General features: G+C 42.2%; 1 protein-coding gene across 5 annotated transcripts in view; it reads right to left on the minus strand.

Moving 5' to 3' along the window:
- Positions 1–270: 270 nt before the first annotated feature.
- The window catches only part of LOC123997657, a 69,306-nt gene continuing 52,338 nt past the window's right edge, over positions 271–17,238 (minus strand). For 2 of the 5 annotated variants that reach the window (XM_046302110.1, XM_046302111.1), the window contains 10 exons: positions 17,144–17,202; positions 15,007–15,233; positions 13,919–14,922; positions 13,372–13,524; positions 11,825–11,902; positions 7,940–8,056; positions 7,005–7,154; positions 6,619–6,785; positions 665–856; positions 271–413 (listed from right to left, as the gene is read on the minus strand). In XM_046302110.1, the coding sequence (XP_046158066.1) occupies positions 6,654–6,785; positions 7,005–7,154; positions 7,940–8,056; positions 11,825–11,902; positions 13,372–13,524; positions 13,919–14,922; positions 15,007–15,233; positions 17,144–17,202 (1,920 nt within the window). In that variant the 3' untranslated portion in view covers positions 271–413; positions 665–856; positions 6,619–6,653. Of the gene's footprint in view, positions 414–664; positions 857–6,618; positions 6,786–7,004; positions 7,155–7,939; positions 8,057–11,824; positions 11,903–13,371; positions 13,525–13,918; positions 14,923–15,001; positions 15,234–15,341; positions 15,888–16,292; positions 16,387–17,143; positions 17,203–17,238 lie in introns of those variants that run through there. The other 3 variants (XM_046302112.1, XM_046302113.1, XM_046302114.1) reach the window with 3 other exon arrangements.

Raw genomic sequence — 17,238 nt, forward strand, 5'->3', positions numbered from 1 at the left:
TGTTTGTCTTTCATAATGTGTGTTTGACAGCAATCATGGGTTCACATTTGTTCAGCAGGTTCTGTTGAAGTTCTTTGAGTAGATGATCCCGTTCTTCGGAATCCAGGAGAACTTGCTAAATAAAACAAGTTTACAAATCAAAATAGTCAGTTAATTTGGTCCGACCTTTAGTGCTGTTCTAAAGTCATGTATGTGCATACCTCGCTCATGTACGGACATACCTCGATGAGTTTGTCTCTCTTCTCCAGGCTCTCCCTCAATTTCCTCTCCTCCCTCTCTTTGTCATCCATTTCGCTCCGCCAGGCTCGCTGTGCCTCCTTGTTCTCCTTCCCGCTCTCCCTCAGGTCGTTGCGTGTGTCGTTGAGTTGCTTTGACAGTGAAGACACCGTCTGACTATGATTCTGCTGCTGCACCTTGTAAAGGCAGGGGAAAAGATGGGAAGAGAGGAAAGGTATGGGTTCTAATGACCAAACTATATTATAGGCTTGGTATTTTAGATACCTCACTGAAGATGACCTGAATTGTGTAGAAGACAATGGAAGACACAGCACATCTCAGTATATAGAGGGAGCCTCTTTACTAGTCTTACATGGCTTCCCCTTCACTGATATGAAAGACAGGGATTGGTGAAAGCATCCACTCTCCCATCCTCGTTTGTACTCACCTGCACTATACCCTGATAGTCCTGCAGGGCGGTGGTGAGCTTGGAGAACTCCCGGAACATGGCGGCGCTGTGCTCCTCTCTGTCCTGTAACCAGGCTATCACTAGGCTCTCCTTCTCCTTCAGCTGAGAGGCCAGAGCCCCCTCAGCCCCACCTCCTGACACCCCTTGGCTAATCACAGAGTCTGACAGTGCCTGGGGGGAAAGAAAACAAGTTATGAGGAGGAAAGTCTCCCTGAAGCCAGTCAAAAGAGCTACATGTAGAATTTTTGCATTGTAATTTAAAAAAAAGTACATATAATAGCTGGGCCAATACAAAAATCGCGAGCTGCTCACTCCCTCTCCCCACATTGTGCAAGGACAAATGGAACAATACAGAAATTTGACATTTGGAGCAACTTTGACATTTGGAGAAATGTGGATAAATGTCAGAATCTGATGTCAAAATTGGTAAAACCGAGGTCTTGTATAATGAACAAAAATGTGGCCTTTAATTGGAGACAATTAAAGGCCACACTAAAATGTGCAGTTGTCACAACACAATGCCACAGATGTCTCAAGTTGAGGGAGTGTGCAATTGGCATGCTGACTGCACCAGAACTGTTGCCAGAGAATTTAATATTAATTTCTCTACCATACGCCGCCTCTGTCGTTTTAGGGAATTTTGCAGTACGTCCCAACTGGCCTCACAACCGCACACCACCTGTTTGGCGACGTGTTGGCGAGCGGTTTACTAATGTCAACATTGTGAACACAGTGCCCCATGGTGGCGGTGGGGTTATGGTATGGGCCGGAATAAGCTATGGACAATAAACACAACTGCATTTTATCGATGGCAAATTGAATGCACAGAGATATCGTGATGAGATCCTGAGGGCCATTGTTGTGCCATTTATCTGCCGCCATCACCACATATTTCAACATGATACTGCCCGGGCTCAGGTCACAAGGATCTGTACAGAATTCCTGGAAGCAGCAAATGACTCAGTTCTTCAATGGCCTGTGTACTCACCAGACATGTCAACCATTGAGCATGTTTGGGATGTTCTGGATTAACATGTATAACAGCGTGTTCCAGTTCCCGCCAATATCCAGCAACTTCGCACAGCCATTGAAGAGTGGGACAACATTCCATAAGCCACAATAAACAGCCCGATCAGCTCTATGCATAGGAGATGTGTCACTCTGCATGAGGTAAATGGTGGTCAACACTAGATACTGACTCTCTGATCCACGCCCCTACCTTTTTTTTAAAAGGCATCTGTATTCCCAGTCATGTGAAATCCATAGGTTAAGCCTAATGAATTTATTAATCTTTGAAATGGCTGCATTTATATTTTTGTTGAGTATACATAAAATAGCAGAGGCCCATCAATTAGCCCACATGGCTATATAGCAACAATATCATATTTAGAGTTAGCAGTCTAGCTAAGTGTTTTGAGTTCCGACTTCACCAGGTAGTGAATAATATAGCCTATAGGCCAATATGCTGGCAAAAAATATATAAATCGGCAAAAAAATAATGTCCCTTTTCCAGGACCCGGTCTTAATCATTTGTAAAAATCCAAATAACTTCACAGATCTTCATTGTAAACGGTTTAAACACTTTTTCCCATGCTTGTTCAATGAACTATAAACAATTAATGAACATGCACCTGTGGAACGGTCGTTAAGACACGAACAGCTTACAGACGGTAGACAATTAATGTCACAGTTATGAAAACTTAGGACACCAGAGGGCCTTTCTACTGACTCTGAAAAACACCAAAAGAACGTGCCTTAGGCATGCTGCATGGAGTCATGAGGACTGCAGATGTGGCCAGGGCAATAAATTGCAATGTCCGTACTGTGAGACGCCCAAGACAGCACTACAGGGAGACAGGACGGACAGCTGATCGTCCTCGCAGTGGCAGACCACGTGTAACAACACCTGCACAGGATCGGTACATCCAAACATCACACCTGCAGGACAGGTACAGGATGGCAACAATAACTGCCAGAGTTACACCAGGAACGCACAATCCCTCCATCAGTGCTCAGACTGTCTGAGGGGCTGGACTGAGGGCTTGTAGGCCTGTTGTAAGGCAGGTCCTCACCAGACATCAACAACTTTGCGTATGGGCACAAACCCACCGTCGCTGGACCAGACAGGACTGGCAAAAAGTGTTCTTCACTGACGAGTCGCGGTTGTCTCACCAGGGGTGATGTTCGGATTTGCGTTTATCGTCGAAGGAATGAGTGTTACAACAAGGCCTGTACTCTGGAGTGGGATCGATTTGATGGTGGAGGGTCCATCACGGTCTGGAGTGGTGTGTCACAGCATCAGACTGAGCTTGTTGTCATTGCAGGCAATCTCAATGCTGTGCATTGCAAGGAAGACATCCTCCTCCCTCATGTGGTACCCTTCCTGCAGGCTCATCCTGACATGACCCTCCAGCCACACTGCTCGTTTTGTGCGTAATTTCCTGCAAGACAGGAATGTCAGTGCTCTGCCATGGCCAGCGAAGAGCATGGATCTCAATCCCATTGAGCACGTCTGGGACCTGTTGGATCGGAGGGTGACGGCTAGGGCCATTCCACCCAGAAATGTCTGGGAACTCGCAGGTGCCTTGGTGGAAGAGTGGGGTAACATCTCACAGCAAGAACTGGCAAATATGGTGCAGTCCATGAGGAGATGCACTGCTGTGCTTAATGCAGCTGGTGGCCACCCCAGATACAGACTTACTTTTGATTTTGACCCCCCCCTTTGTTCAGGGACACATTATTCCAATTCTGTCAGTCACATGTCTGTGGAACTTGTTCAGTTTATGTCTCAGTTGTTGAATCTTATGTTTACACAAATATTTACACATGTTAAGTTTGCTGAAAATAAAAGCAGTTGACCGTGAGATATAGATATACATTACCAGTCAAAAGTTGACATACCTACAATGGTTTTTCTTTATTTTTACTATTTCTACATTGTTGAATAATCATGTAGTAACCCAAAAAAAGTTAAACAAATCAAGATTCTTCAAAGTAACCACCCTTTGCCTTGATGACAGGTTTGCACACGCTTGGCATTCTCTCAAACAGCTCCACTAGGTAGTCACCTGGAATGCCTTTCAATTGAGGTGTGCTCTGTTAAAATATCATTTGTGGGATTTATTTCCTTCTTAATGCATTTGAGCCAATCAGGTGTGTTGTGACAACATAGGGGTGGTATACAGAAGATATTGATATATCTATATCTATATCTATATATATCTATATCGAGATATAGATATAGATATCCATATCGATATCTCTATCCATCCATCCATCTATCTATCTATCTATCTATCTATCTATCTATCTATCTATCTATCTATCTATCTATCTATCTATCTATCTATCTATCTATCTATCTATCTATCTATCTATCTATATATATATATATATATATATATATATATATATAGATATTGCCCTATTTGGCAAAAGACCAAGTCGATATTATGGCAAGAACAACTCAAATAAGCAAAGAGAAACTACAGTCCATCATTACTTTAAGACATGAAGATCAGTCATTGTGGAACATTTCAAGAACTTTTCAAGTTTCTTCAAGTCCATTCGCAAAAACCATCAAGTGGTATGATGAAACTGGCTCTTATGAAGACCCAGAGTTACCTCTGCTGCAGAGGATACGTTCATTAGAGTTACCAGCCTCATAAATGCAGCCTAAATGAATGCTTCACAGAGTTCAAGTAACAGACATCTCAACATCAAATGTTCAGAGGAGACTACTTGAAATCAGGCCTTCATGGTCGAATTGCTGCAAAGAAACCACTACTAGGACACCAATAACTTGCTTGGTCCAAGAAACGAGCAATGGACATTAGACTGGTGGAAATATGTCCTTTGGTCTGATGAGTCCAAATGGGAGATTTTTTGGTTCCAACCACCGTGTCTTTGTGAGATGCAGAGAAGGTGAACGGATGATCTCCACATGTGTGTGGTTCCCACCATGAAGCATGGAGGAGGTGTGATGGTGTGGGGGTGCTTTGCTGGTGACACTGACAGTGATTTATTTGGAATTCAAGGAACATTTTACCAGCATGGCTACCACAGCATTCTGCAGTGATACGCCATCACATCTGGTTCACGCTTAGTGGAACTATCATTTGTTTTTCAACAGGACAATAACCAAACACACCTTCGGGCTGTGAAAGGGCTATTTGACCAAGGAGAGTGATTGAGTGTTGCATCAGATGACCTGGCCTCCACAATCACCGGACCTCAACCCAATTGAGATGGTTAGGGATGAGTTGGACCGCAGAGTGAAGGAAAAGCAGTGGGAACTCCTTCAAGACTGTTGGAAAAGCATTCCAGGTAAAGCTGGTTGAGAGAATACCAAGAGTGTGCAAAGCAGTCAAGGAAAAGGGTGGCTACCTTTCAGAATATACAATATATTGTGATTTGTTTAACACTTATTTGGGTACTACATGATTCCATATGTGCTATTTCATAGTTTTGATGTCTTCACTATTATTCTGCAATGTAGAAAATAGTTTAAAAAAAGAAAAATCCTGGAATGAGTAAGTGTGTCCAAACTTTTGACTGGTACTGTAGATGCAAAAAGAGACAAAAATAAATCTGATAATTCTGGATCCTATTTTGACAGATTTCACATCAATTTATCAATCATGCATTCCCTGGATATGTTAGATAAATAGCTTACTTTTGAAATATTATTCTACCATTCTACTCAGTTGACTTACATGGCACTGCAAAAATGTGTCAAGAGTCCTGACGCTAATGCAAAGTAACTGTCCATTAAAACTGTTTTATTGTTGTAGCAACATTCCTTCTAATTTTTTGGGGCACGGTAACTTGAACTTCGTGCAACTTCTGGCGCGCGTCTACAGTGAACACTGTAGGCTGTACCCTTACAGTGTTAGACAGTAGCCAATAGGCTATTGTGGCTATTTCAGCATGATGTTGGCCTACCAACAAAACAGTATGAATCCCATAACATTTGCACATGGAAATAGCTTATGATTTCAATGATATAGCCTACAGTAGCCTATATGTGGTGTTCAATGCAGGCCTACATTGCATAAGACTTCTAAAACATTATGAAGGGCTTGACATTAATTCATGATTTTTTTACCGGGTCTGTAACATGGGCCAAATAAATGACTGTAAATTGCATTTTATTGTGTTGTATGATGCAAGAAACCACTTTAGAAAACAAAATGTATTATTATTACCACGCAGAGAATTAGACCATGTAGGCTACCCCTCCATTGGCTTATTTGCATAGTCAAGCCAGTCTCAAAAAACAAGGAACAATTGCAAACTGTGGCAAGCAGCCAACGTAGAAATCGCCCTGTAATTTCATAGTTGCATAAAATCTACACCCTTAAAACCATTTCAGTTTATGTGAGAAAACATGCACTGAATAGTGTAGGGAATCATTGTACCATCTAAATCGCAGTGAAATATCTCTGACTGCTTGAAGTTGGTCGACGAAACTGAACGCAAAATAGCCTCCATCATGGTCCATGCTACCCGGGATCCTTGGATGTCGGATAGCACTAACCTCTCCACCGTATTGCAGGGAAATGGGATGTGTGGGAGTGGAAAGAGTTGTTTTAAAAAATAAAATAAAAAGAGTTGTCGTAATTCACCTTGCTTCCACATGGGTGAGAATGGACATGTAGCACCTTTAACTTGAATAACAGAGGTCAGTGCATGCAGCACTGGTTACTGAACCTGACACAAACAATTGTGGGCACACTAAAAAGAGATATATCTGGAATCAATTCTATTTAGATCAGGAATGGTCAAACGAACAGATAATCAAATCAATCAAAACACCATCTTTCAAGACATCTGGGTCTGTATTCACAAAGCGTCTCAGAGTAGGAGTCCCACAACACACCTAATTTAATTCAACCTATAGAGACACTGTAGGTTGAGGTGATCCCCCTCACCTGAATGTCTTTCTGAGAGCTCTTTAGTGCCTCCTTCAGGCAGAGGAGAAGTGACTCTTTTCCTGTAGGACTGCTGTGAGGGCCTGGTCCCGCTGTCTCCACACTTCCCTCTCCTTCTGCACCTCCCGCTGCACTCGCTCCTTCTCAACCAGCTCCACTCTCAGTTCCTGGGGGTTAGAAGAAAAACAGGGCCCTTATGGGAGAAATGACTAGTAACACCTTTGACTGAATGACTATAGTGTATCCAGCACAATATGTTAATTGTGTTAATGAATTTGAGTTAATACATCCAAGTGAAAGAGCGTGGGGGTGTGTGTGTTCTACAGCAGCTGCCGTACATTGGTAGCACAGCAATCACACGTGTGGGCTTTCAACATTAGACTCACATTGATGATGTCTTGGTTACATTGGAGCACAGCGTTGAGTGTGGAGAGGTCTTTCTCCTGGTCTCTCCCGGCCTTCTTCAGTGCCTCCATCTCGCTCTCCATCCTCTTCTCCCTCTCACTCACCTCAGAGAGCAGAGCCTCCAGGGCTAGCTAATGAAGTGGTAGAACACAAGACATCAGCAAAATAACCTTGTACAGAAATGTTCTATATCCCATACAACAGGTGGGTCTAATCCCGAATGCTGATTGGATAAAACCGCATTCCAGCCAGTGTCTATTCCACAAGTTGCCACCGGCTAAATCTACGACGTTAAAATGCCTATTCACTCTGTTCCATCTGACTGCGCAATCCACTGTCATCAGCCCAGTCAAGCAATTTATGAACTTGATTTCCACTATTAAAAGTATCTAGACATTCTCAGATTTATTTTAGACTAACATTTTGCTGTGTTGTTGGCTAACTCCTGACAAGTGTGCACATTTTCTATGCTAAGAGAAATCGCACCTCATTAGCTCATTGTTTTGGATGTATCAAAATAAATGTCACTAGAAAACAGCGGAAACAAATGCAAATACTTTGCTGTTATTCTGGCTGCACTTTTTAACATGACTAAGTTAGCCGTAGTTGGCTAGCTAGCAAGCAAGGGATAAGAACGTTGCCAGACAGTATGGTAATGGAACATTTAGAACGAAGGACTGGGTCGCGTCTAGATACAGAACAAACGTAGTCTCGGGCCCAACAACACCCATGCCAATATATCCTCCAAACACCGGCTTCTCTGGTATTATCACTTAAGTAATGTCATTTACTAAGGAAATATTCACACATTTTATTGTCCGTGCTTTGACAGTCTACACAAGTTTATTTGGTGATTTTATTGTAAACCAATAGCTTATTCAAATAATAATCAAATGGGATCAATCTTAACCCTCACCTTATTGTCGGAGAGAGTTTGTTTCAGATTGTCAGCGAGTGCCTGTGTTAGTCTGTCAGCCACGTCTGTCCCTGTCCCCACCTCAACGCACATCTTCCCGATCAGACACATGCACTCCTGAGACAGACAGGAAGACAGGAAATTAATATCTGATCATGGAATAACACATGGCTTGTCCCAGAGATGGCATCAGAAAAGGACTTGATGTGGTAAGAAAAAATAAAAGACATTTAAATGACAATCAGAATACAAAAACTGCATTTAAACAAATGTCTCAATGATAAATATTGCGACAATGATAGTTAAGAAAACAGGGTTTGCCCCAACCACTCACGGTTGGGACAATTTGGGTTGATAATTGGATTTCTTGATTATCGTTATTATTTTATTTGATGGATTATTTGTGTACCTGCTTGACATTTTACTGCATTGTTAGGAGCTAGTAATATAAGCATTTCATTGCACCCGCTATAACATCTGCTAAACTGTGTACACGACCAATAAATGTGACAAAAATACACATAGAACCGGTCAAAACGTTTGACACACCTGCTCATTCAAGGGTTTTTGTTTATTTTGACCATGTTCTACATTGTAGAGTAATAGTGAAGACATCAAAACTATGAAATAACATATGGAATCATGTAGTAACCAAAAGTGTTAAATCAAAATATTTTATATTTGAGGTTCTTCAAAGTAGCCACCCTTTGCCTTGATGACAACTTTACACTCAACCAGCTTCATGAGGTAGCCACCTGGAATTATTTTCCAAAGGTCTTGAAGTTTAGTACATATGCTGAGAACTTGTTGGTTGCTTTTCCTTCACTCTGTGGGCCAACTCATCCCTAACCACCTGAATTGGGTTGAAGTCAGGTGATTGTGGATGCAGCACTCCATCATTCTCCTTCTTGGTCAAATACCTCTTACACAGCCTGGAGGTGTTTTGGCTCATTGTCCTGTTGAAAAACAAATGATTGTCCCACTAAGCGCAAACCAGATGGGATGGAGTATTGCTGCAGAATGCTGTGGTAGCCATGCTGGTTAAGAGTGCCTTGAATTCTAAATAAATCACAGACAGTTTCACCAGCAAGCACCCCCACACCATCTCCTCACGGTGGGAACCACACACAGTGGTGTAACTTAAGTAAACAATTATTTCAAGTACTACTTGAAATTGGGGTATCTGTACTTTATTTATATTCTTGACAATTTTACTTCACTACAGTCCTAAAGAAAATGTTACTTTTTACGCCATATATTTTCACTGACAACCCAAAGTGCTCGTTAAATTTAAATTTCAAATTGTCATGCACTTATCAAGATAAAATGTGGCCGTCCTTACTGCCTATGGTCAAGTGGACTCACTTAACACAAATGCATATTTTGTAAAAGTCTGAGTGTTGGGAGTGTGCCCCTGGCTATCTGTAAATTTGCTTACTGTAAGGAATTTTAAATGATTTATACTTTTACTTTTGATACTTAAGTATATTTTAGCAATAACATACTTTGAGACTTAAGTACAGTTGAAGTCAGAAGTTTAAATACACTTATGTTGAGTCATTAAAACTCGTTTTTCAACAACTCCACACATTTCTCGCTAACAAACTATAGTTTTGGCAAGTCGGTTAGGACATCTACTTCACGCATGACAAGTCATTTTTCCAACAATTGTTTACAGAGCGATTATTTCACTGTATCCCAATTCCAGTGGGTCAGAAGTTTACATACACAAAGTTGACTGTGCCTTTAAACAGCTTGGAAAATTCCAGAAAATTATGTCATGGCTTTAGAAGCTTCTGATAGGCTAATTGACATCATTTGAGTCAATTGGAGGTGTACCTGTGGATGTATTTCAAGGCCTACCTTCAAACTCAGTGCCTCTTTGCTTGACATCATGGGAGAATCAAAAATCAGCCAAGACCTCAGAAGAAAAAAAAATTGTACACCTCCACAAGTCATTCATCCTTGGGAGCAATTTCCAAATGCCTGAAGGTACCACGTTCATCTGAACAAACAAGAGTAAGCAAGTATAAACACCATGGGACCACGCAGCCGTCATACTGCTCAGGGAGGAGACGCGTTCAGTCTCCTAGAGATGAACGTACTTTGGTGCGAAAAGTGCAAGTGTGCATCAATCCCAGAACAGCAGCAAATGACGTTGTGAAGATGCTGGAGGAAACAGTATCTATATCCATAGCAAAACGAGTCCTATATCGATATAACCTGAAAGGCCGCTCAGCAAGGAAGAAGCCACTGCTCCAAAACCGGCATAAAAAAAGCCAGACTACGGTTTGCAACTGCACATTGGGACAAAGATCACTTTTTGGAGAATCCTCTGGTTCTCTGGTCATATGAAACAAAAAAACTGTTTGGCCATAATGACCATCGTTCTGTTTGGAGGAAAAAGGGGGAGGCTTGCAAGCTGTAGAATACCATCCCAACCGTGAAGCATGGGGGTGCAGCATCATGTTGTGGGGGTGCTCTGCTACAGGAGGGACTGGTGCACTTCACAAAATAGATTGCATCATGAGGAGATTTATGTGGATATATTGAAGCAACATCTCAAAACATCAGTCAGAAAGTTAACGCTTGTTCGCAAATGGGTCTTCCAAATGGACAATGACCTAAAGCATACCTCCAAAGTTGTTGCAAAATTGCAAGACAAGGATTTTCTTCTCGGATTAAATGTCAGGAATTGTGAAAAACAGAGTTTAAATGTATTTGGCTGAGGTGTATGTAAAATTCGACTTAAACTGTATATTTAAAACCAAATACTTTTAGGCTTTAACTCAAGTACTATTTTACTGGGTAACATTCACTTGAGTAACTTTCTATTAAGGTATCTATACTTTTACTCAAGTATGACAATTGCATCTCACAAAGACACAGCGGTTGGAACCAAAAATCTCAAATAAGAACTCATCAGTCCAAAGGACAGATTTGCACCAGTCAAATATCATTTGCCTGTGTTTCTTGGCCCAGGCAAGTCTTCGTATTATTCATGTCCATTAGTATTGGTTTCTTTGCAGCAATTCGACCATGAAGGCCTGATTTACACAGTCTCCTCTGAACAGTTGATGTTGAGATGTGTCTTACTCAAACTCTGAAGCATTTATTTGGGCTGCAATCTGAGGTGCAGCTAATTTCCTATTTCTGAGGGTGGTAATTCTAATGAACTTATCCTCTGCAGCAGAGGTAACTCTGGGTCTTCCTTTCCTGTGGCGGTCCTCATGAGAGCCAGTTTCATCATAACGCTTGATAGGTTTTGTGACTGCACTTGAAGAAACTTAAAGTTCTTGAAATTTAACAAGGCACACCTATTAATTTAAATGCATTCCAGGTGACTACACCATGAAGCTGGTTGGGAGGATTCCAAGAGTGTACTGAAGTGTACTGACACCATGAAGCTGCCATCAAGGCAAAGGATGGCTACACTTTTTTGGTTACTAAATGATTCCATATGTGCTACTTCATAGTTTTGATGTCTTCACTACTATTCAACAATGTAGAAAATAGTAAAACTAACTAAAAACCCTGGAATGAGTAGGTGTGTTCAAACTTTTGACTGGTACTCTATATTAAACCGATTTGATTTATCCATTTGTCTAACAGTCAGTATATGTTAAGCTGAGGAAGTTTGCTCACCCATACAAACTTTAATAGAGTTAGACATTTTGTTTGGGATTTGTGATGAAAATGGATTCCCATCTGCTAAAACCACTACATCTTAAGTTAAGTCTGGGAGTTTAAGAGCTTGGGGTGTCCATGTTGTGATGGTAACATTCCACTAGCTCAGCCACTGTCTCATTTGTGAGTGAAGTGGATCCCTGTGTTTTAGGCATGACTGCATTGTCTCCCCTCATAGAATCAGTATGAATCACTCACCCGGATAACTCTGTCTTTGCTGAGCAACGAATGCCCCAAACTCTGCAGTAGCAAGTTTCCCCCGTCCTTTTGCTGAAACTGAAAAAGCCATAATCACAACATATACAGGACTTAGATGAAGGATGTTAAATCAACACGGGGTTGGCATTGTTGCAGCGATAGAAGAGCAGACTAGCCTGGTACTAGATCAGTGTGTGTTTTCTTTCAAACTGATGACAATGACCACAGGCATTGCCAAGACCGCACAAACATATTTGGGACCAGGCTAGAGCAGCAGACCTGTCCATTTTGAAGCCAGTGTCTTGTGGGTGATATATGCCACTATAATACAGTTGATGCTTTCATAGAATGCAGGCAATCAGTTTGCATTATTGTAATACATTTAGAACATATATTATAAGCCTATAAATTTGCCCCGCAAGTGCCAAGTATTAAAGTTCCCCACCACAAAAGCTTGATATACTGTGAAATCTCACACAGAGCACACAAATAATCCCAATGATTGACTTATTTGAATTTTTCTAGGATTGGGTGGAGCCAATGTCAGATTCCAGGCAAATTCAAATATTTCCTTGTGTAGAGCTTTCTGTGGTGCTCTTAATCGTCAAAGCTCTTCGTGGATTTACAGCTCCCATTCCCAGACTGAACTTGCTAATATATCCCAAAAACTGGAACTCAAGCTAGATCGGAATCTCAGACGCAAATCTCATGAAATGAGAATCAGTTTAGGTAAGATGCCTTAACAGCTGGGTGTGAGGCCTAGACATGCTAGAACCATAGGTAGATGCATGGTTGGATAACTTGAGTCTACTGTAAGGAAGTAAGGACAAGAGATGCCACTCAGCAGCCGAGTAGCATGTTAATGATCTCTTTATGAAAAGCCATCCTGAGCTGCAGGGCAAACTCCACTAGTTGGGGAAGATTCCAGGGAGATGTGTGTGTGTGTGTGGTTATATGAGTGCACCTGCATTAAGGAGACACCACCCCCCCAGTCCAGAAACCAAACCAAACTAACACACCCATCATTCCATGCATAATGCTTTATTTGTGCTTAGTCAACACAAACGTGGCTTAAAGACATAGCTATCCAAGTGATTCTGTAGACGTGTGTGCGCACGCAAGTACATGAAGAGGAAGCATGTTAGGGACACTATGTTCAGGCCATTATATTGCTGTGCACCAGTTGACGAGGCATATACCTGTTTATCTTGTATAAAATGTCAGCAGTCAATTACCATGACAAGGAGTGTCAACCTCAGTTGTACTTGTGTGTGCGCGCAACCAAATTATCATGACCCTTCAATTCCGCTCACCAATTTATACTGTTTTCTTTCTCAATTGAGTTACTATAAATACTATGGACCGGTTTCCCAGACACAGCCTAGTCCTGGTATAAAAGAATATATAAATGCTTTCATTGGAGAATCTCCATGGAGAATGCTTTTTAGTCCATGAGTAGGCTTCATTTGTGTCTAGGAATCCAGCTGAAAATGTCTAAACTCGGGGGGGGAAATCAATGTCAAATCAATAAACTACTCAGTGCTTACCTTAAGCCAATCCTCTGGTCCACTGACATTAGCTTCTGGTTTGGTTTTGGTCCCGTGTTTAAGCTCAGTTTCTAGGGTCTTGATGCGTGTCATGGCTTGATCAAGCTGTCCTCTCAACTGTCTGACTGCAAGGTGCACTCGACCTGTATTGCTCTGAAATGAAATAATAAAACGTCATTTCGTGAAAGACATAAGTTGTCACTTAATTCTGTTGAAGTCCTACTCCTGTATTTATAAGTAAGAGAATATTCAGTTGGACTTTTGCACTGGCTCCAGACATTAGATACTAGATGGCATATTACAGACCACTAAGTAAATATTTACACTCCGTGATAGACGGCGTGATCCACAGACCACAGGCAAGGCAACCAGTCGGAAAATCCTCATTTAGGGCAGAGATATTTTCCTGACCAGGGAAAGGGCCCATTTATAGGCTATGAGAATCCAAAGTGTTGTCGTCAGAAGAAAATCCTAGCTCTACTTATAATCACTTCCTATCATTATTTGGCATGCTGTATTTTGATAGAATATAAGAAAAAAAACTCACTTCTCTGTGTAGTGGAATAAACTCGTCCCTCAATTCAGTCAGAACGTCATTTGTCTCTCCGTCCACTTCCTCTCCTCCATTCTCCCGCTCTCCAAAATTCAGCACCCTTGTTACCTCAGGGGAGGATGTCTCACCTACCTCTCCTGAATATCGCCCTTCCCTCTTACCCAAAACGGGAATCTTACTCCCCGAAGGTGAACTGACAGGCTTTCCTTCAATACCTTTCAACTCTCTGAGGACCAGGAGTGACAAATCATCCGGGAAATCAAATGGATCACGGCAACACAGCGAGTCCAGCGATTGGATGGACTCAGTGCGAGAGGACGCTCGTAAGGAGAGAGCGGATCCAGTCAATGACGCTGGGCTAGAGCTTAGCGACGGCACTCTCGACCAATGAAGAGGCATGCTCTGCGACTTATCCCGCGATAGAGCCAAGGGGGAAAAGGGTTGGAAGGGTAGGCGGCGGGGAACCCCACAAACCGACTCATAGGCGGAGTCAGACACCCTCAGAGAATCACATCCCTCACAATTCTTCCCCATCGTGCATCGTTTCCCCGTTCTCCTGAAGTATGGACATGCGTCCCATTTCTCAGACCAACACTCATACTCTGACAGGGCCATGTTCTCCTTCAACATTTCAATGTAACCCTCTCGGTTTCCCATTCCCTCCCCATCCTCCTCACTAGTGCTGCTCCTCATCCGGAAACCCTGAGGGCATCGCTGGCGGTAAGCGCTGCGTACCCACTGCCTGACCTTGTCCCTCTCCTGGGTCAACTTCTGAAGCCTCTCAGAGGATAAGACCCTCACCCTGGAAATGACAGAGTCAAACTTGAAAACCCGCTCTAGAACTGAAACACATTTGCCACACAAGAACTCCCCCCGCCCACTGCCCCGTGGTACGGACTGGCCTAGTATGTGTGTCAGCACAGAGAGAAGGTCCATTGCTTTAGAAGGTGAGGAAAGGGACGAGAGAGAGACCGTGGAGCCAAGAGACATGGTGCTACCTGCAAAGTGGGAAAATAAAACATTTAGAACAGACACACGCACATATACGCAGAGAAGTGCGCACACACACACACACACCTCACCCCAGGGGCTGCTTTGAGAAGACCTGGAGAGACTTCCCCTGCCCAGCGAGTCTGATGGGGTCTGAGGCTGACCATCTTTCTTGTTCTGACGCCCAAAGAGCCATCGCCGTTGGTTGCCGTGCAGGGCACCCCCACACACCAGACACTCCTCACCTTTGCCTCTGGAGGACATAGTAGACGGAGAGGCTAGAAAATCCCCTGATGTCCACAGAATGATCTTCAATATTCTGTTGGAATAAAGCAGAAATTATTCTTCGCTGCAGCCTTAACTAAATGTATTCTAAACGTTTTGATCATGGTGTAGATAACGGTTTGATATCTAATCTTAGAATTACATTCTATATAATTGCACTTGCTGGCAGTGACATTCAAATAGGTTTTTCCAAGTCAGAATTGGGTTTTCAAGAGCTGGCTTCACTTTTGGCCCACTTATATATTAAACATTATTATACTAGGCTGTTTAGCCTAATTCAGTTATCTGCTCTAACTAGCTTGCAGCGTAGAGCCTCGATTTTTGCTTTGCCTCAGTGCGCTTTAATATTATAGTGGATGTTTTGCTCAACATGTTGGCTCTTTTAGCACAGAGCTGTGAGTGTTTACAGTTGAAACCCACAGCCGCCTACACGTCGACCTTGAACCACGTTGTCAGTACATTTCGCCAACTGTCAAAGCAACAACTAAAAAACAAGCCTCGCAAACGTTCACGATCTCCCCGCCATTCGTTTCACTGCTCGCTTGTACCTATGATAATAAACTTTAGACAACAGCAGCCTATTCCTATACGATATCGAATATCTGACACCAGCAGCTGTCGTCTCTTTCTGTTGCCCGCGGTACACAACCTATAACCAAAACTAATGACCTGTCTATGCAGTCCTATTTTAAGAGGCGGAGGTGTGTAAATACATTTCATTCCGACAACGCGGAGTCCGTAACCACGAAAGTTCTAGGCTGTGTTCACGGTCTGAATCAAGTTAAGCAGTATGACTTCACCAAATTAATTATCCTTCCTTTAAAGATTGCCAAAATCACATATTTGTTTTATGTGCCTCCACTTTTAGACCATCTGCATGCATAAAGTGTTTGGATAAGTATGGTTTATCTTTCTCGATCGATTAAATCTGGTTTCGCGCTCTGAACACGATAAAGTTGGGAAGTCTTGAACGCGAACATTAATCCCGGTGGCTTCCTCGGTGAAGTTAACCGGGTCCCATCTACATTTTAATGACTTTACCAATGACCACATCGTAAAGAAATACAATAACAATTTTTTAAAAGTGTCTTACAATGTCAACCAGGAACTCGAGCGCACTGCAGTTGCCTACACCGGAAAGGAGCTGTGAGTGTGCACTACCTTGCTGACGTCATTAGTCATACCTGGGGTGTATTCATTACGCCAATTCTGTTGCAAAACGTTTCGTAAACGGAACGAAACGGGTAGGGACCCACCTGAATTTGTCCAATAGAACATCTCTGTTTAGACTAATGATTACACCACTGTTTTGAGAAGTGAATGGCCGTAAATCAGCAGTCGATTGGATTATTTTCATAGGCACACTTGTCATTTGGTAATATACCGCGCCAGAGCTCCATTTCATTCTGCGGTTTTAGCCTACGGTTTTAAATTTCTGCTCAGATCATGTAATCTATGGAAATCTATGGAACTATGACATTTGCATGCTTGGGCGATTGTGTGCCAACATGGTAGTTCAATGCTTGGTAATTCTTTTTAAGATTCAGTCAAATATAAAGATTATACACTATCACCAATCACAAAGATTTATTCAAAGAGAGAAACAAGTCTGATTCACCAGGAGAAGAGTGAAAGCATTGTGCAATCACACACCATGTGAAATTGAGTTAATTTCAGTGTATTTCCTATTAATGTACAAAAAACACTTGATTTCGCTGTTTCATAATCACAGACAAACAATACTGTATATATTTAAAAAAGGCACTACATACAACTATGATATGTCAATCAAAGACAATGTGCATAACCTTTTATGTCTGTTTCTGTGAACATTATATTCAGTGTGTATGTGTGCATGTTAATGTCAGCCACTCCTCTATGCAGCCTCTGAACACCGTCTCATTAGCATGCCAATAGCTGTGCTTCACTCCTGAGAGTACATACACAGCCAGGTCTCCACGAGCATGCAGTGTCTTCAGCCCAAACGAAACCCTAACGTACCACTATTCAAACGAGAGAGACAAAGAAGCACATAGTTA

The sequence above is a fragment of the Oncorhynchus gorbuscha genome, linkage group LG15 (genome assembly GCF_021184085.1).
Source record: "Oncorhynchus gorbuscha isolate QuinsamMale2020 ecotype Even-year linkage group LG15, OgorEven_v1.0, whole genome shotgun sequence".
Classification (NCBI taxonomy): Eukaryota; Metazoa; Chordata; class Actinopteri; order Salmoniformes; family Salmonidae; genus Oncorhynchus; species Oncorhynchus gorbuscha.